The sequence below is a fragment of the Grammomys surdaster genome, unplaced genomic scaffold, assembly GCF_004785775.1.
Source record: "Grammomys surdaster isolate TR1022 unplaced genomic scaffold, NIH_TR_1.0 126298, whole genome shotgun sequence".
Classification (NCBI taxonomy): domain Eukaryota; kingdom Metazoa; phylum Chordata; class Mammalia; order Rodentia; family Muridae; genus Grammomys; species Grammomys surdaster.
This window is the reverse complement of record NW_021621098.1, coordinates 5,408,336-5,428,242: the sequence shown is the minus strand read 5'-3', so window position 1 is coordinate 5,428,242 and position 19,907 is coordinate 5,408,336. Positions and strand designations below refer to the sequence as shown.

At 43.5% G+C, this 19,907-nt stretch overlaps 1 protein-coding gene across 3 annotated transcripts in view; it reads right to left on the bottom strand.

The window, feature by feature from the left end:
- Osbpl1a (oxysterol binding protein like 1A) overlaps nt 1-19,907 on the bottom strand; it is a 173,134-nt gene that overhangs the window by 146,203 nt on the left and 7,024 nt on the right. For all 3 annotated transcript variants that reach the window (XM_028759474.1, XM_028759476.1, XM_028759475.1), the window contains exons 2-4: nt 16,135-16,257; nt 11,572-11,657; nt 10,723-10,797 (exon numbers count right to left, since the gene is read on the bottom strand). In XM_028759474.1, the coding sequence (XP_028615307.1) occupies nt 10,723-10,797; nt 11,572-11,657; nt 16,135-16,255 (282 nt within the window). In that variant the 5' untranslated portion in view covers nt 16,256-16,257. The remainder of the gene's footprint in view (nt 1-10,722; nt 10,798-11,571; nt 11,658-16,134; nt 16,258-19,907) is intronic.

The window sequence follows — 19,907 nt, the reverse complement described above, 5'->3', positions numbered from 1 at the left end:
TCAGGATTCTTTGGCTTTTAGTATATATGCTCACAGAATTGTGCTGTCATACACACTACCAAATATTAGAACATTTCATCACCCTCAGGAAACCTCATGCCCTAACAACCAGTCATCCACATTTGGTCTGTATGGATGTGCCACCTGAACATTTCAGTGAAAGAAACATACAGTGTTTGGCCGTATGTTATGGTTCCTTTCAGTCATGGTTCTGTTTGGATAGGCACCAATACAGCATTCCTCTGTTGCTGACTTTTCCATTGCCTGCTGGTGTGCCATACATTGCTTAACTGTTAGAAACTGATGAAAATTTAGGCTTTTATTTTTTTGGTCTGTTATAAATGATGCTGTTAAAAATATTATCATGTTGTTTTTTTTTTAAACTCTACTATAAAGTGAGTTGTAAATTTAAAAAAAAAATCACACACAAAAATTAACCAGACTCAAAGGTTATAAAACTCAATGAATTTTTATACAATTAGAATAGGCATTTGGAAATTGTAGAGCTTCACTGGATTTTATGCTTTCACTATGGAATGTATTTTCATGAATTCAGCCGCTTCTTAAAATGAAAAAATCCACAACAGAGTTAGAACTGGAAGAACAATTAGCTGTAAGTTCGCTTCTACAGTTCATGTCCATTACCTGCATTCACTGATTTAAACAGTCTCAAAACTCTGTGAGGTACGAACTACTATCCAAGCTCTGTTTAAAGATAGGGTACCTGAGCAAGACATTAATAAACTAAACGTGTTACATATTTGTAAGAAAACAGTTTAAACAGGTACAAAAGTGTAGCCTTCTGTACTACGTAAATTCAACAAAGTTCATGCCATAATGACAATCAACAGCCAAGTTCTACTCAAGTTAGAACTGGACACATGACTGGTTTTTACTTCTGTAATTAGGTCACAAGAGCCAGCACAGTTGACTTTAGTAAACGGAGACTGTGCTGTGTGATCAGAACCAGTTGACTCAGTCCTCTGGAAGGGGCTGGAAAGCCAGGCATGACATAATCTCAGTACTCAGGAGTGTGAGGCAGGGTTGCCATGGTTTCAAGGCCATCCTGAGCTAGAGTAAGTTCCAGGCCAGCCTAGGATACAGTATGAGACTCAAAATAGGGTGGAGGAAGGAGCTGGATACTTCTGGAAAAGACATCTCCATGGAGCTAAGCCTGAGTGTGGCCTATATAAACTTTAAACAATTCTCAACAAGCAAGGACCCCAGTCTTATGACTTCAGTGAGCTCTGCCAACAACCCCAGTGAGCTTCCAAGTGGCTCTAAGCCCCAGAAGAGAACAGTCCAGCTAACAGAGTGAATTCAGTCCCACGCCACCCTGAGCAGAGAGCATAGCTAGGCTATGCTGAGTTCTCCACTAAATCTCAATAATCCAGTATACAGCAACAAAACTAATACAGATTCGAAGCCTGAAGGTAAGCAGCGTAAAGTCTTCTGACTTGTGTCAAGGGAAGATGCTCACATCGCTAGTAGCATTTTCAGCTGAACATGCGCTAATCTGAAGGTCCACTTCCCAGCTACTCTTTAACAAGTATGGTCAGGTGAGTCTTCTAGCCACAGGGACAGGCATGAGTATCCTGAGAGAGCTTTAGGAATCTCCTAAGAGAGACACTATTGTTCTTGTACCTTTTTTTGCTTCCTCTAACATGATTCTGGAATTTTCTGGCTCTCATACCAGATGATAGTCTGAGCCACACTCAGAACAAGACAAAATCCCCAGGTGTGTGCCTCCTGCTCTGGACTTACCTGCCTGGACCTTCCCATGGGAAGAATACTGCAATGTGAGCCCCTATTATTTAGCTTCCTCCTCATTGTAACTTCATCTGGAACACTTCCAGTGATTAGACAGCACAGGAATTAGCCATGAATCACAACTCTAGACTTGTCCCTGTAGGAGGAGCTAAGGTGGGAGGAGTAAGGAGAGGAAGAGGAGGAGTTGAGAGAGGAAGAGAAAAAAGGAAGAGGAAGAGCTAGAGAGGGCAGAGATATAGGAGGATGGAGAACCACACAAGTATGGAGAGCACTCATGGGGAATAACTTATAAACTTATAATTAGGTTAGCTAATTGGTATACAACTCTCTTCGTATGGGCATCTTGTTATTAATCATTATCAAACATATAAAGCCTTTGATTAATCTATAAGAATTAGAGTCTCATTCTCTTACTGGGCCCGCATGGATGGCAGAATGGTCTGGGCAGTGCCCTGCCTTGTGGAGACAGCGTGGAAGATTGGCAGAGCCTTCTCTCACACTGGCATCTTGTGGGTGGCAGGGCTGGTGTTTCCGGCTGGCCAGTTCTAGCTGCTGCACGCATGCATGTGGCCTCCGGCCGAGAAACATGGCGGCTGAGCTAGGCAGAGCCGCTGCAGCTTGGATGGTCGGCTTGGCCAGAGGCCGTTTTAATTATTTACTACAACATGTCCCCACCACCAAAAGCTAGAAGACAGTGACCAAAGCCTTCCAGGTCAGAACAGGTGACTCCCAAACTATCATTCAAGCAAAATGGTAAAAGTTATTTTAAAATATGTGAATTCTTAAAAAGCTGATCTGCCAGGAGCCTTTCCCTGAAAGACTGTGCTTAAAACAACTGGGGACCCAGGAAATGTAAACTCTATTCCAGGACAATGGTAGACAGGCTTCCCAGGACAATGTAACTGCAGCTACAGACTGACAGAGAACTGGAGGGCTGGGCTAAGAGGGCATTATACAGGACATATGGCTTGAGCTAGAAATGGCAGAAAGAAATCTGAAGTGCTTACAAAGACTTTAATGATCATTATGTAATGATAAACAGAACTAATGAAGAATAGTCAAGAAAGCATTAGGTACAAAAAACTAATGAATTATGTAACAAAGAAAACATATACAGGACTCTTTGTGGCTAAATCTAGTATGGTCAGAACAATGCATTTAACTGAAGTCCAGTTACAGATTAAGAGAATGAGAAAGTAAGGAGGCCTAGGCAGGGATTAAGGCAGAGAGAAATAAGAGAAAAAACATGCTGAGGAAAGGAGAGTCATTTTTTCACAGGAGTATAGATGTTGGTTGATCACCCATGCTTAAACAGGCAGCGAGCGAGCGGCACTTGAAACTGGTGAGTTATTTGGAGGAGGAGGAGGAAAAGGAGATGATGATGATGATGATGATGATGATGATGAAGATGAAGAAGAGATGATGAAGATGGAGATAGGGAGGAGAAGGAGGTAGGTGGCGAATATGTTGGGGGATACAAAGGAAATGAGAGAGGGGCTGAAGAAAGGATATGATAAAGATATAGTGTGTACCTGTTAGACTGTAAAGGCAAGTGAAATTCACTTAAACTGCTTAGCTGGGGCTGGAGAGACCACTCAGCAGTTAAGAACACCCGCTGTTCTTGCAGAAGGCTTGGGTTCACAGCACCCATGTGCTGGCTTACACCAATCTATAACTGCAGAGAATCTAATGCCCTCTTCTGACCTCCACAGACAGCAAAACATTCATATACATAAAAAAATCATTAAGAAAAATAATGCTTATCTGCCAGAAAGAAATAGAAATCTAACATTTAAGAAGAAATACAAGAATCAGTAATATAAGTACTTTATTTATAAACAAAAATGTTTAAAAACCCAAGGAGCTGCAAAAAGAATTTGTTCTTGATATGAACCACAAGGGACAGTTGGAGGGTCACCAGTTTTTCATTATAAAGTGTCTTAATATTAGATGGCCTTTCAAATTAACAATGTGTACACCTCACACATAGGAAGAATTAAAGAATGTTGAATACTAACTGACTCAGATGTTTAATCAATATACTGGCAAAATTGGCAAAGCCTCTTTCCTCAGTTAACTGTGTCTCTCAGGACCCACCTAGGATTAGAAAACTAGACTGTGTCACTCACTACTCTAAGAAGGAATAATGGATGTTGGGTAATACTTTACCTACTCAAGAGTATAGGAAATCAGGAGGTCAGCTCAGCTGTGGCAGGTCTAGGACAGATGAGCCAGCTACAGACAAAAGGGCTACGTGGGATTGGGGGTATGGTTCAATGGAAGGCATTGCCCAGGGTGTATGAGGCTCTAGGGCCTTCCAACAGCACCAAACACAGTAAAAAAAAAAGAATTCCATGACAAAATATGTGCTTAGAGGTTACCTGCTGTTATCTGTCCACTTACTCACTGCCTCAGAAGGCCACGGTCTGTCACTAACTCTCAGTCTGCCCAGCCTTGACTCTCTGACCCTCCTGCTGGACCATCACGTCAACCACTTGGTCAGATCTGACCACAAATGCTTAGAACACTGCTTCCCATTTCCATCAGTGAACTCACATGCAACAGTCTCTCACAGAGGCCCAGACCGTGAGTGAGGACTCATAGAGAGCTCCTTGGTGAGGCTTGCATACTTCATATCCACAATTACCTCCGGTACAATTACCTCATGCATTTTCTAGCCTTTCATACTTTATCCAATCTAGCATGCTCAGATACGTTAGTCTGTGGTAACTGGGACATCTTGCCATTTCATACTGGGGTCATCACTTGTCCATACTGCTAAGGACTGTCTAAGAATGGCTCAATTGCTATCAAAGATTGCTATGATTAGAAGCTGGAAATGTAAGACACAGTATTTACCTAAGCCAGTTTCTGTAACTGAGTCAACTTTGGACTATCTAATCAACTATTCACTAAAGGAGAAGCCAAAATCTTAACTTCTGTTAAGATCTTACACTATTCCCAGGCTGTTCCCAAAATGGTCACTTTCTGAAGTAATTGCACTCTTAGGAAAGGAGAACAGTCAAACACAGCATGGACTGTGACATATAAGGTCTAAGCTGACTGATAGACAAGAAGTGTTATCAGGACCCTTTGTTGAAAGAAAAATAAATATTGACCCAGCCTAGGTGGGCTCAGTGTGTACACTGTATACACAAACATAACCAGCTGGCCTTTCCCCAGTCCCTCTATGTAAAATTGGTGCAGACAAATTGGTTGTTGCATCCATGGCCTTAAAACTGCCTCCTTTTGCCGGGCAGTGGTGGCGCACACCTTTAATCCCAGCACTTGGGAGGCAGAGGCAGGCGGGTGTCTGAGTTCGAGGCCAGCCTGGTCTACAGAGTGAGTTCCAGGACAGCCAGGGCTACACAGAGAAACCCTGTCTCGAAAAATCAAACCAAACCAAACCAAACAAACAAACAAACACAAAAAAAACCCTGCCTCCTTCCAGTCTCTAGCCAGGGCAAACCAAAAGCCACACTGTATGTAGAAAAGAATGGCAAAGTTATTGCCATCTTTAAAACCCAAGAGAAAGGGTAGGGGTCTATCAGTAGAGCACTGTGCAGCATGTTCAATACTCTGGCTTTGATCACCAGTAATTGTTGGCTAACGGTTTCCTCCAAGACTAAACATTCCATCCTGCCGGAAGCTCTTTAAATAGAAAGGTAAAGAACTCAAAATAGGCCCTGAAACTTCAGGACTTCAGAAAGTCCCTAAAACTGACCAGATTCACTAGCCCCTTCTCTGTCAGAGTAAAGAATAAAAGTCGAGTCCCTCTCTGACAACTGGAAAAAAGACTCTGAGAGCAGACCAGCTTCCTAGAAGCAGCAGGTATTAGCCGAGCTGCCTAGAACAGGTTTAGACCAGTCACTTAGGAAGGATACTCTCTAAGCTGTTGAGCTGCCTACAGCCTGCACAGGTTCCCAGCTTTGTGAACTGTCACCCATGCTGGAGTGGACTTTCAGTGATGCAGCTGTTTTGAGTCATTTCTGCTTCTGTATGGAACCCCAATAAATATCATTGGATTGTCAAGTTGGATTTTGGTGGTACGCGTATTTTGGCCTGTGGTGGGCTCCCTATCTGGGGCAAGAAGACATGTGTGCTGTGTATCCCCAGGAAAGTGCTGTCCCACAGCAGTTTACAGAACAACAGCCATCGGACACTGACATCACGGAGAGGACAATAGTGGGGGTGCACTAATGGCACTTCCTACCATGTGTCCACTTAACTCACCTGTCCACCACAACCATGGACACCAGATACAAAGAAAAGAACAACAAGGGACTTCCAGAAACTCAACCAAATACAACAGGCTCGATGACAGGCACTCTGCCTCACGTGCTGCTTGCTGGGGAAAGGGATACGTAAGACATGGTGCACAGCAACTGATATGGAAAACCTATTCTTTCCTATCCCAATCAGGAAAAAGATCAAGGGCAGCCTGCATTCACGCAGACAGCAGGATACGTTTCCAGCTCTTCCTCATCCACTGGGCATTTATGGAGCCTCCCAGTGTCTACCCATTAACTAGAGCATCGTTAAGACACAAACCTAGAGGAGCTGGGCTCAGTCTTAGGAAGAATCAAGGGACCCTGCCATATCAGTCAGTTTTTCTCAGACCAGTGGCTAATGCCAGGATATTTTCTCAGGAGCAAATAGCAGGCTGACAAGATGGTATTTTAGCCAAGCCTGATGACCAGAGAGTTCCCACCAGGATTCACATGGTATAAAGAGAAAACTACTTCTGCAAGTTGTCTCCCAACTCGTCCATGTGTATTGAGGGCAGAAGTACATGTGCCTCACACATACATACAAATAAATGAACGGGAAAAAATTTAAGAAGCAAGTATCTGGAAACACTGTCCAGAACACCTAGCTAGCATGTGTGACTCTGATTCAGTTCCCAGTGCACACACACAGATAGAGAGAGACACACACACAAGCCCTGACAACCTTGCACTCTCGTGTGCTACTTGTTTATCCATTTGTTGTTTGAGGCAGAGAGCTCCTGTATACTCCTATCTGGCCTGGAATCCTTAACCCTGCCTCTGCTTCCTCAGGGAGAGGATCACAGGCATATGTCGTTATGCATGGTCATGTCCAGTGAGAGCAAGCAGGCAAGCAGACGGGTGACCAGGGCTGAGAGCCCGAGTCACACTCCAGGAAACCTGTCAGAAAGGTAAAGAATCCAGAATGGACAACAGGCCACAAGGAGCTGCTTCAGTTGTACATCCAGAGTATCCATGGTCCAGCAGCCTTCTCACAGATGCTCCTCCTGGGAGAGGACCATGGGCATCCTGAAGTTGCTGCCCCACAAATGGATGAAGAAGTAAACCTAAGCTAAGCTAAACAAAGGTGGGTGGTACGAGAGGCTTTGAATCACTGCCAAAGTCCCCTGGAGGAATGTGATCTGAGGCAGGTTTGGGGAGTGGCTGGAGGCAGGCTTTACCAACAGCAGCTATGAAGCATGACCTGCAGTCACACCTCCAGAGCAGGTGTCTCCACACAGTGGCTGACCTAGCCTCTGTCCATTCCTGACACCTCCACCCTTCCACAGGAGTTATCCCATAGTACAGAGCTGCTTTGTACCGATCCGCACCTCAGCTGCTTCCCAAGAACAAAAGGCAATACGCCCATCTCTGTTTACAGACAGCTCTGTTTCCAAGAAGGGAAACAACATAGTCAATTTTTGGTGATGTATGACACATCTTAGGCACAGGGAACCCTTACATATACTTCAGATCACATATCACTCTGTCTGTTAGGATATACAACACCTAAGGGACAGTACATGGAAAGCATTTATTTTAAATTTATTGAATTCTAGTAAAAATGAAGGCCAGTGTCACAATCCAAATATTTACTATACTTATTAGGTCACTATTTTAAGCAATTTATAAAAGGTATAAAAACTCTAAAATTATGAATACCTCTGAAAAATAAAGACAGGAACAAATGCCAAACAGATCACTGAAATAATTGTTATGCTGATTTCAAGTATAGGACACTAGGGGTCGCTAATATACCAAGAAAAGACAAACATGCATTCCTTAAATTTTGGCAGCTGAATTTTATTTATTTCAGAGTACAAGGATTTAAAAAATTTGTACAATTGTTTTTTTAACTCAATATTTTATTTAAAATTACTTAATTTCAAGTTTATAAAATATTTAAAATTATATTCATGATAAAAGATTATAAGATAATTTATAGTTTTGTGAGCACAATTAGAAATTAAATTTTTTATCTAATATAATTATACTTAATTATTACATATGTAAGCTTAATATTTGAACATAACCACCTATTTTAGCTAAATATTACCTGATTGTAGTTGGATTTTTAGACTAAGGTCCAATTTAGCATGTTCACATATTAGAGTTCAAAAAAAGTAGAAACGCCCGAAGTGGAAACAGCTGAGCACAGAGGATGACATGACTGGCTCTAAGTGATCAGGAGTGGGCAGCACAAAGGATGACCTGACCGGCTCTAAGTGATCAGGGGTGGGCAGCACAGAGGATGACCTATGACCTGACCGGCTCTAAGTGATCAGGGGTGGGCACTGAGATTTGCACCACATTTGTGCAGGACAACATGAAATGTGCCAATTCCTTGGGAGCAGTATTGGCAAAGCCTCACTGGAGGATTGAGATACACACAGCAGTAACTCTAATGCAACTGGGTCAGACAGACCTGGCAAAGGATAGCTTCCTGCCAGCAGAAAAGAATAAGGAACTTGGGGAGACTCACTTTAGAAATAGATATGGCTCATGAGGGAAAGAAATGGAAACAGAATGTTCTGACTTCCTAGAAAAAGATGAGAAGTCCAGGGCCATGACGAGAGATCGTAAGAAGTCACACCTAAGGCTCAGCAAGGGTCACACGATGTGTGTCTGTCTCAGCTGTGGTTAAGGTTTCACATCTGGTTTACAAGTATCAACTTATGATCCAATAGGCAAGAAGGGATTCATTCAGAACAGCCCAACATGCAGGGGGTGGCTGGTGATTGACATAAAACATGAGAAGGATGGAACTGTGGAGCCATGTGACATGTTCTCTAAGTGACAAAAGTCTGTAAACAGTTATGTGCTCACAGGAAGCACAGCCACCAGGTGACTTCCTTTTTAATAGAGCGAATTATGAAAATTTGGGATGAGGTGACTTCTGGCTGCTAGCTCAGGGAATGGTTATCCTGAAAAGAAACCGCACTGGACAAAATTACCAACATGAACCATGTCATGGTCCTGGGTGTCCAGTAGGGACCCACAGACCCACAGTACCGTAAACAGATAAAAAAAGCATCCTAAGTAAAAAGAGCAACCCCAGTAGGAAATAAACCCACAGAACATGCAGCACAAGGCTGCTTTCCCCAACAGAGAATTAGCTTTCTATTACTGCGTTAGTACAAACCCGGAGTTTTAAAACACTGAAATTAATCCTACAGTTCCACACTTTATTAGTTCTGAAATGCAGCTCACTGGATGAAGTCAAAGCAGTGAAGGATGGGATCCTTCCAGAAGCTCTGTTGGGGAATTTGTTCCCCAGCTGTTCTAGCTTCTAAATGCCATCAACATCCCTTGGTTCATGGCTGCTTCCTACAGTTTGCAAGCCAGAAGCATAGCATCTAACTGGACAAATTTCTCTCTCAATCAACTCTTCTTCTCTCTCCCTCCCTCTCACCGTTTTAAAGACTCCTGGGATTGCAAAGCCCAGCTTTCAGGCAGCTGAGTAGCAATCTCAGTTCCATGCACAACGTTGAAACCAAACATATTCACACATACCAAAGATTAGGGTACAGACATCTTTGGAGCTTACCACATAAGCACTGGGCTGTTCTGTCATTTGCCCTAACAGGGAGATCCTAGAAACAAAAGAACCTGCAGAGAAATGGTATTTTCCCATACAGTCCCAGATACTAGGGAACACCATCATGTGCAAAAGACATAAGAGTGGGCCTGTCAGGAAGAAGCAAAGTGAGAAAGGGATGAGCACTGCCCAACCTAGGCTCACACAGACAAAGCAGAAGCCCAGGAGACTGAGTTCTTGAGCACACTGCTACCTAGTCACTGGCTGTCCACTAAGCCATGCAGATGCACGGGTGCGAGGGAAACACTTGTAATACTACAGTACGTATTTTTAAGACATACCACGGGAGCTAGGGAAATGGCTCAGCAGGAAAAATCATCTGCTGTGTAGCCACAAACACCTCAGTTCAAAGCCATGTCAAGTCATGCACCATTGCATCCAAGCCTGTCACCCCAACACCATAAGGACACAAGAGGACTGCTGGGGCTTGCTGACTGTCATGGTATCTCTAGGGTCAGTGAGAGACTCTACCTCAAAGGAATAAGGAACAGGATGACAGAACAGCACACAGAAGTCCTGCTCTGGCTCCATGCCCCATACCGTGCACATGCTTGTACACATGTGTACTGGTGCATGCTGTAGTACAGATGAACCTTATCACTGTGGTACAAGTGTTGCCATTGATAAGAAATGTCTGGAAAAGGCAACTAGACAGGAAAAAAGTAACCTGGAAGTTAGGCAGGCACAGGGAATGAATGTATAGAGGATCTAAGAAACTCAGAGGAGTCATAGAAATGTTCCAAAACTGGTCATATCATGGCCACACAACTGTGTAAATGTGCACTTCCCCAAGATGAACTGAGACAATGTGAGTCAGACTTTGCTTTTAGGGGATTCAGGGGGTGGGGTGGGGGTGGGGGGAAGGTTGGGGAGAGCCTGGGAGGCTGAGCATGTCCAATCAGGAACAGCGCAGCTAAGTTCCTGGCTTTTGTGTTCAACCTCACTGACCCATAAGCCCTTCTGACCAAAGCCCTCTCTATGAATTCTTGAGGTTCCCAGGAGTTGGATAGTGGGAAGGGCTGACAGACAGCAGTGACTGCTCTCCCAACCATCTCGCTTCAAACCAAAGAATAGAAGGTCTTTCACCTTTCGTCCTGTGAAGGCAGCTCGATGCAGCGGCGTGTCCCCCATGTCATTTAACATGTTCACTTTTGCACCAGCCTAGTAAACATGAAAACTTTAAATGGCATTCACACATTAGTAAATACACACACACACACACACACACACACACACACACACACACACAAACCCAAAGAATTCTTAAGTGCTTTAAAAATTAAAATAACTTAACACTGCTTTTGCCACAGAAGGTAAACTGGATTCTTAGCTGAAGGAAGCAGGTTTCCTGAGAGGTAAACTCTGCAGATGAGAGAGCACACAGCTTTTCTTAAGCTCTCCACTCCACTCCACTCTACCAGTAGACAGACTGTATGAAGAGCTGACTCTGGACCTAAAGCATCTCTTAGATCATCAATATTTAAGTGTTCACATTAAAGGAGACGGCACAGCTTAAATGCACAAATTAAGTATACAATGTAACCCAATCTCAAAAATATCCCTCTGTGAAAATTACCAGGAGAGGCATCTGAGGCCTTGGCTCTCATTAAGTCTTTTTTGAGATTCTGATGCTAGTTTTTAATTATTTAGGATGTGCTTCGCTTCTTTTCTGTAACTATCATACTTGCAAAACTGAAAATTCTCTTTACTAATATCTCTACTTTACTATTTTAAAAAGCCAATCATGTAACACTGAAATGTTTAGAAACTTGAATTATAACTTGTTAAACTAGCCTCATTCATGTATCTAGCAAAGAAGAACTAAGTGTCTGAGGATGTGCTGTTGCCTGAGTAAACCACTGTGGCTCAGTGTTTTCAGACTTTCATCAGAGGATTCCCACAGAATTACAGTCATTAAAAAAGCTATACAGAGACCTTTAACAGATCCTGGACCACTTGTTTGTGTCCAAAATAGCATGCCAGGTGAAGAGGTGTCCAGCCCAAGTTAGACTTACTTCTTCCTAAAAACAGGGGAAAAGGTATCTTTAGTTATTACTTAGTTTTCAATAAACTGGATTTCTTTCTAACAAGTACCTTGGCTTATAGCTCTCATACTGCTGATGAGAGGTGAGACACATTACCACAGTAAGAACTGCAAAAGTGCAGTGAATTGGGTCCCATAGGACCTGACTGGATGCCACCTGTTGACTCACCATGTCCACCTTTCAAAGAAAGAGCATCCATGCAGGGTTAGATCCCAACTACCCAATCTCCATCAGCCTGCTGGCCCTCAGAGGCTAGTCTGTATCCACCTTGCCACCATCAGTTCTTTGAACCCTTGTGCCACTAGGCAGGGTGGGCTGGGGAGCTCGAGGTGGTGGAGAGCCCTGCAGAGTGGCAACTGCTAGAGTGTTCCTGCAGCAGCTGCCAGACTGCTCACCCCAGACAATGACTTACAAGAGAATCTTTGACTTCAGATACAATCTCAGTTAATGAGAAGATTGGGTTACCAGAGTACACCTAGAAAACCAATGTTAAAAGCAGTGAACTATCAGATCCAAACAGCAATGCTGACGAGAGGTATTAACACAAGCAGCAGAAATGAAAGCTCTATAATTCTATTAGGCAAAAGAGATAAAGAACAGTCTACTGGGCTTAAAACTGAGATAACTTCAAAAGCTTACCAGAATCTAAACCAGGCTTCAGAAAGGACAGCCCTGTCAAATTCCCAAAGTGCAACAGCTAGATGATCCAGCAGAGCTCAGGACCCCACAGTCACCATGTACTGTAGCCCCCAGATTCCTAGTTCTGAACCCACACAATCTTCAGCTGCAACTGCTGTGTCTACACCAGACCAATGACTCCTTGAATCGACCTATGTGAAACTCAGCTGCCCCAGGGCCTGTGTCTGTCACCATTCACCATGCTGCATTTGTTTCTTCCTAAGAGCCCCGTGGAACTCCTCGGGTTACTGCACTTAGCACATCTTTTGTCTTCCTTCTTCAGTAAAACCTAGCTTTTCCCTAGTGACCTCATAAGCAGGCTTCTCACTCACCAAGGAGAAGCCATGTATTGACCCCCTACAACAAAAGTCTGCTCAGGGCCCTGGTCAAGAAATGTTCCATTCATGTTACAAGCCATTTGAGCCACAAGTCCAGCAAATGCTTTACCTACTGCCTGCCAAGTCTCCCAGAAAACCATAATGTTTCCAACACAGTCCTTCTCAATATTGTATATTCTGCCACCATCCAAAGGGATGTCCTGGCCATCCAAGTTCCCTAATCTCTGGTTCTCACTTCACCTCAGTTCTATTTTATTTCATTTATTTACTGTGTACAAGTATGTGTGTGTGTGTGTGTGTGTATGTATGTATGCATGTATTTGTGTGTGTCTGTGTGTGCATGTGTGTGTCTGTATATGTGCATGTATTTGTGTGCCTGTATGTATGCATGTATTTGTATGTGCATGTGCATGTGTGTGTGTGGGTATGTATGTATATGCCATGGCACACATGTAGAAAACAGGACAATTTGAGAAGTCAGTTCTCTTCTCTCCTTCCATTATATCAGTCCCAGGAACCAACTCTGGTTGTCAGGATTGTCAGCAAGCAACTTTACCCCCTTGATCAATCTTGGCAGTCCTCTCCCACCTTTTTTGAAACTGAATCTTATGTATCCCAGGCTTCTATCTCCCATGTGCAGGCATGCAGCAGCATGCTCTGTTCCTATAGAGCTGTAGATAGAACCTAGGGTGTTATACATGCTAGACAACCACTGTGTCAAGTGAACTACATCTGCAGTCCACTCCCATCATTTCTTATGAACTGTGTCTCTGCTCAATGTCAAGTATCCACTGTCAGGGCCAAGACCTGGTGCCACTATGATCATAGAAAGCCATTCTCAGGGCTGAAGAGATGGCTCAATGATTAAAAGCCACTAGCTGCTCTTCCAGAGGACACAGGTTCAATTCCCAGCACCAACAAGTGTCTGTAACTCCTGTTCCAAGGGATCCACCACCCTCATACAGATATGCATGCAAGCAAAACCAATGACATACATAAAAAATAAATTTATTTTTAAAAAAGAAAGCAAGCCATTCCAAAAAACCCAACCCCTCACTTATCCGTGAAGGTCAGGCCTCAGCTTGTCCATGCAGGTCTTTCATCACTTACACATGTAAATGGTTCCCATTTCCCCTTCTGGCATGAACATTGAACCCTGATGTCACTATCATTATCTCTGTCACAGCTGGTTATAAAATCCCAGGTTATAGTCAATGGTGAAGACAAATAAAAACACCCTGAGGAGTTGGGGCACCACAGCATCAAGCCCCACACTTTGGCTTGATGTCCTTCTTATGATGTCTGGCTGAGGAGCCTCTCCCACCCCTCAATAACTACTGACATCTCTTACCTACAACACCACACCTGCTAACAATGACTTCATCTTTTAGCACCACAGCAAAACCAGAAGCTTTCACAGACCCTTCCTAGCAACAACCTCGCCCCCTCAGTGCCCTCTCCTTTAGCCACACCCACCCTGCAGAGCAGAGCCTGGTAACCCTCTTAGACTACAGCCCTTCTGGCTCCTCTGACCCTCTCTTCCCTAGCTTCACTTTCTCCCCTTTGATTTCTCATAGGAAGGAACAAGTAGCCTCTACCATCTCTGTAACCAGCCGAAACCAAGCAACATTACTGACAGTAACCACACACCCTCTTCTGTTTCCACTCTCTCCTTCCTTGCTCTCGCCATCATTCCAAGCTACCACCTACTCGCCTGCTGCAGCCTCAGCCTATTGCCTACCTTGACATTAACACTGTCCTCAACTGTCATCAAAAATGCTGTCACTAAATCCAGTGAGGCACTGTTCAACTACAAGCCCTGAATTCTGGTCTCTCAAATCTCTGGAATATATTCAATGGTCAATCTTAGTTATCAAACTTGACTGAATCTGGAATCAACTAAAAAGCAAGCCATTTGGATACTCTCATAAAACTCTTGATCAAGTTACCTGAACTGGGAAAACTCACTCTAAATATGAGAGGTATCTTCCACACAAAAGGTGGTGGAAGAAATTAAATGTTTTGCTTTTTGCCTGCATACCTTCTTTCCTGCTGGCAAGTTCATCTACTCTATTGCCACAACCCTTCACCAATATCAAAACCCAGCTTCAATGTACACTTCTTCTAGCTTCAATGTACACTGAAGACCAGCAGCAGTCCAGGAATCCTCCAAGCTATCAGCACCAAATTGGTACTTCTAAGGCATCCAGCCTCCTGCAAGGTGCAGTCACCATGCTCCTGGTCTGTCCAGAGTGAGGTAGCCATTGTGAACCTGCCGACTGCTTCATGGTAGCCAACCAACAGCTGCTGTTATAAGGCAACAGAGCCTGTCAGCCTGGCTCCTCTAGAGAGCCTGACAGCCCTCCCTTCAGAAGCTCTGTTGTCTGCCTGGGGTCTCCTCTCACAGCCCTTTCCATTCCTATGTCCACGCCTTTGACTTCACATCCACATCTCCATCTCCCCGGCTCTGCCTTCCATATGGGTTATACACAAGCCCTTGCAGGGACAGAGGAACTGTAGAAATGAATGGAGAATAGATGTACAGAATATATAGTTCCTGAGCACAAGCCCAGTGAGATTAACTTCAGAGGGCACAAAAACCAGACAAGCTCACAGACAAGAGGAAAGCATTCCCCCAGCAGGCCAGCTATCTTATCATCTACTGCATCAAAGCAGACTCTGTGCCCAGGGCTGGAGCTCAGTGGTGGCCGGCCAGACAGACAGACAGAGAGACACAGACACAGACAGACAGACAGACAGACACACACACACACACACACACACACACACACACACACACAGGTTCTTCAAAGCACAGCTCTGACTTCCCTGGCTCTCCAGCCTTCAGACAGCCACCAGGGAACCTCCAGATTACAAGAGCCAAGCTAAAATGTCCCAGCCATAATTATGTCTCATACTAGTTTTGTTTCTCTATCTTCACCTGGTTACATCCCATGCAGTCCTTCACTTATCACCTGAATCCATCTCTAAGAAGCTACTCTTCAAACGAGTCACCCATCCTCCTCTGGGGATGCACAGGGCCTCCACACCCCAGAACCTATTCTGCAGTGGTCTAGCCTGGTCTGTTAATCTAGAAAGCTAACATCAATGAGGCTGGGAGTTTGTCAGTCTCTCCCAAGGAGATCACAGCATTTTACCTGCTGGGCAAACAGCAGTCACTCAAACCTCCTGGCTCAACTGCAGTGTTGCTAAGAAAAATAAAGACATTATCAGAGAATGCATACCCAGGATCACCTCATAACTTGTAAAGTTCTATGGATCTCAACTCTCTACCTTAGAAGGTATACGGTATAATATTATTTCACACAATATTGTGGGGAGTTCTTCCAAGGAAAGGGGAGTGAGATTTATCATGGGCAGGATCGAAAAGATTAAATACATGTGAGGCTTGTAACAAGCAAGCATCGGGAGCCCACCTTTGCAGTTGATATCAGCAACAACTTCCGTCCGTGCCATGGCATCCAGCAGCCGGCGCACCTCTTCAGCATTGCCATTTCTGGCATGATGGAGAAGCTGCTGTTCTGCTTCTGTGTTCATTTCTAGATTAGAAGACAAAAGTAGAATTCTCATCTAACAGCATAGCGTGCTCACAGCTGTTACCTGCTAATGCAGAAAGGAAGAAGAACCATTTTATTTATAGTTCATAGCAGACAAAACAAATTTGTTTTTCAGGGCCAAAAAACAATTAGAGAAAAGGACATAAGAGCCCTAGATGATACCACTTAATTTTTTTCCTCTCATACTGTCATACCTAACCTCAAACTAAATATAAAAAATCATAACCAAACAAAAATTTTATGTCAATATGAGCAAATGTTATAATAGCAATTCTCAAAAGAAATATACGTTTCAGTTTTACCAGTAAATAAACAAATAAAACATTTTTCCCACCAGCCAAAAGCAACAACAATCAAAGAAAAGGCTGAGCCTGTGTAGTGCTGGAGGCGAGGCAGGACTACAGACTTAGGAGCTGCAGCACACACCACCTTCCATGCTGCACAGAAGAGGCAATGAGCTTCAGTGTCAAACCAACCCCAAAGTACACATGCAGCACTTATGCAAGAAACTAATTCTGGGCTCTGTCCTACTGACTCGCACAGACTGTTTTATAAGTATCTCCACAACTATAGTAATTGCATGGAAGAGTAAGAGACAAGCCCATGGCCATCAAAAGGGAGTTGGTCAAAGAAATCTTCCAGCGAGGCTAAGAGATGGTCTCTGAACTGGAAGGCAGTGGTGAGAGGGGAAGGCATGGTCTCAAATTTAGTAGCCTATGCAGAGAAAACCAGAGCCCTAGCCTGGTGGCTTTAATCAACATTCCGGACAGTGGCAAGCCAGGACTCCCTTCAGACGACACAACAAGTCACTTCCTCCAAGACATGGCTGTCAGCAAATGGCCAGGCCAGATAAGCCTGGCAGAACAATAGCTGCCCACCTTTCCCATTCCCAGCCAGCTCTCTACTTCTCTGCTCTTAAACAAGTACCAGTTTCCAAGGACAAGACATCTGAACAAAGCTTCTAAAGTATGGAAGAGGCCAAAACCATGCAAGAAGAAAAGCAACCAGAGAAGACAAATTATTCAGATAAACAAGTTTTAAAATTAAGACTAATATATTTATAGTATAATATAGAAATAATATATATATTCAATTGTTTGTTTTTAAAATAAAATGGAAAAATATTAAAAACTTAAATAGCTCAGTAGAAAAATTAGAAAGTAAAGGTGAAGATATACACTAGAAGATAGCAGTATTAGAAAATAGTAAAGTATAGCTAGGCAGAGTAGCACAAAACTGAAAACCCAGCACTTAAAAGCTGAGGCAGGAGCATTGCTGCAAGTTCCAAGGCCAGACTCAGCTCCACAATGAGTTAAAGGCCCGCATGAGATACACAGAGAAACCCTACTAAGAAAACCTCATGGAATTATGGTTTTGAAAGGAATGCTTAGAACAAAACAATCTTTTTTCCTTTCTTTTCTTTCCTTTTTTTTTTTTTTTAATTTCTGGTCTATGGAGAAGACTAATAATCTCCATGTGGTGGTTCAAATGAGTAGGCTCCCATAGGTTCATACATTTGAATGTTTGGTCCCAAGTTAGTGAACTGTTTGGAAGGGTTAGGACGATGGCCTTGTTGGAGGAAGTATGTCCCTGGGGGTGAGTGGGGAGGTTTCAAATGCCCACATGCAATGAGTCTCACTCCCTCCACCTACAGCCTGTGGATCAGACGTGAGCTCTAAGCCACTTCTCCTGCACTGTCTCTGCCTGCCACACTTCCCACCATGACAAGCATGAAGAACCCTCTGAAACTGTAACCGAACCCCCTGCCTTGGGCATGGTGTTTCCTCATGGAAGCTAAGACATCCCATTAAAGTACACTATCTCAACATGTCAGAATTAAGGAGGAAAGGAAAATTCTTCTGAGCGTCCAATGATAAAGGAGCAGGAATCAGATCAGCTGACTTTTCAAATAACAGCTAAGAGATAATAAATACCCCAAAGTTCTAGAGGAAGACTATTTCTAATCCCAAATCCTGCAATTAGCTAATCAAAAGCACACATCAAATGAAGACAGGCAGAGAGAAGCATGTGTTTTTGGGCTCCAACCCAGAACTTCTCACCTGTTCACTCTACCAGACTTATGCCACCAAACCAGCTGTGTTTCCAGATGTGCACACGTAGAAAACTAATGAGGGCATGGCCTCAATTTCATAAGGCAATGTAAACAGGATGCAGGAAAAGAGTTAACCCCTCGTAGTAGGAATTACATGAAATTTAGCTGCAGTCCTGTTATCTTATGTGGACTGTCTGACTCCATCCGCGCCAGCCATTCTCAACCCTCCTAATGCTGCGACCCTCTAATACAGTTCCTCATGTTTCAGTGACCTTCAACCATAAAATGATTTCATTGCTATTTATAATTCAAATTTTGTTACTGTTAATAATTGTAATGTAAATACTCAATATGCAGGATATCTGCTGAGACCCCTGTGAAAGGGTCGTTCGACCCACCAGGATTTCAATTCACAGGTTGAGAACTGTTGGTGACTAAACACTCACATCTCTGCCTCTATATTCTACTGCCAGGAGATTCCATTTTAGCTCCCAAGAACTACCTAAACCCAAGAATTAGAGATTGGCCTCAGAGCTCAGAAGAAAATGGCTTCCATCTCAAATTCCTACCGGTCACAGCCTCAGGCATGCTATCTAAAAGTTACAGTACTGATAAATCAATGGGAACACCCACCCTCAGGACTTACTCACAGCCCTCTTCACTGGCTCCCCTTGGAAAGAACTCAGTAGACAAAAGTTCTCAGTAGACAAACCCACCTTTACTCAGAGACTTCTCTGTAGACAAGTTTTTCTAACAGACAATTTCTAAGAGTAATGAAGTGTCTGTCCCCTTCATGCTTCCTAACAATTCGTTCCCACCCACCACACTGTGGTCATTCATCCATGCACACCAACTGAAACATGCAACTAATCATCCTAAATGTTTAATACTTACGTTCCTTGTAGCATTACATGTGAGGCAAAATAAATAAATAAATGAAAGTTTATTCATATAAATAATCATGAAACCTTTAAAAATGCCCTAGAGGCCAGGCAATGGTGACTTGTGTCCATAATCACAGTTTAGAGAGACTAGGGTGGAAGGATTGGTCCTACAGCCAAAAAGCAAAACCCTGTCACAAAAGGAGGGGAAAAAAAACCTTCAGATTTTCTCATTGACTTGAAATTTCCGACAAACATTTACTCGTGTGAGGCCAGGGAGACAGATGGCTGAGTAGTAAAATCACTTACCATACACACCTGATGACTAAGTCCAGATTCCAAAACATACACAAAAAAGCCAGCTGAGGTAGTGAACATCTGTAACTCCAGCACTCCTATGGGGAGATGGGAGGTGAAGAAAAAAAGACTTGCTGGAAGCCTGCAGGCCAGCCAGCATGGATTAGGAGTTCAGTGTTCAAAAACACACAATTGGCACGTGTGCCCACACTCACACATGCACAAAATGCCTTAGATGGCTAAAGTGTTGGCTAGCTCCAAGTGCTAGTTGCACAAGGATTTTGAGTTTGATCCCTAGAAACCAGATAGAGAAGGTGGATATAGAGATGCGTGTTGAATATAGTGCTGGGAGACAGAGATGGTCCCTAAAACTCCCTGACCAGGCAGAGGGCCTAGTCACA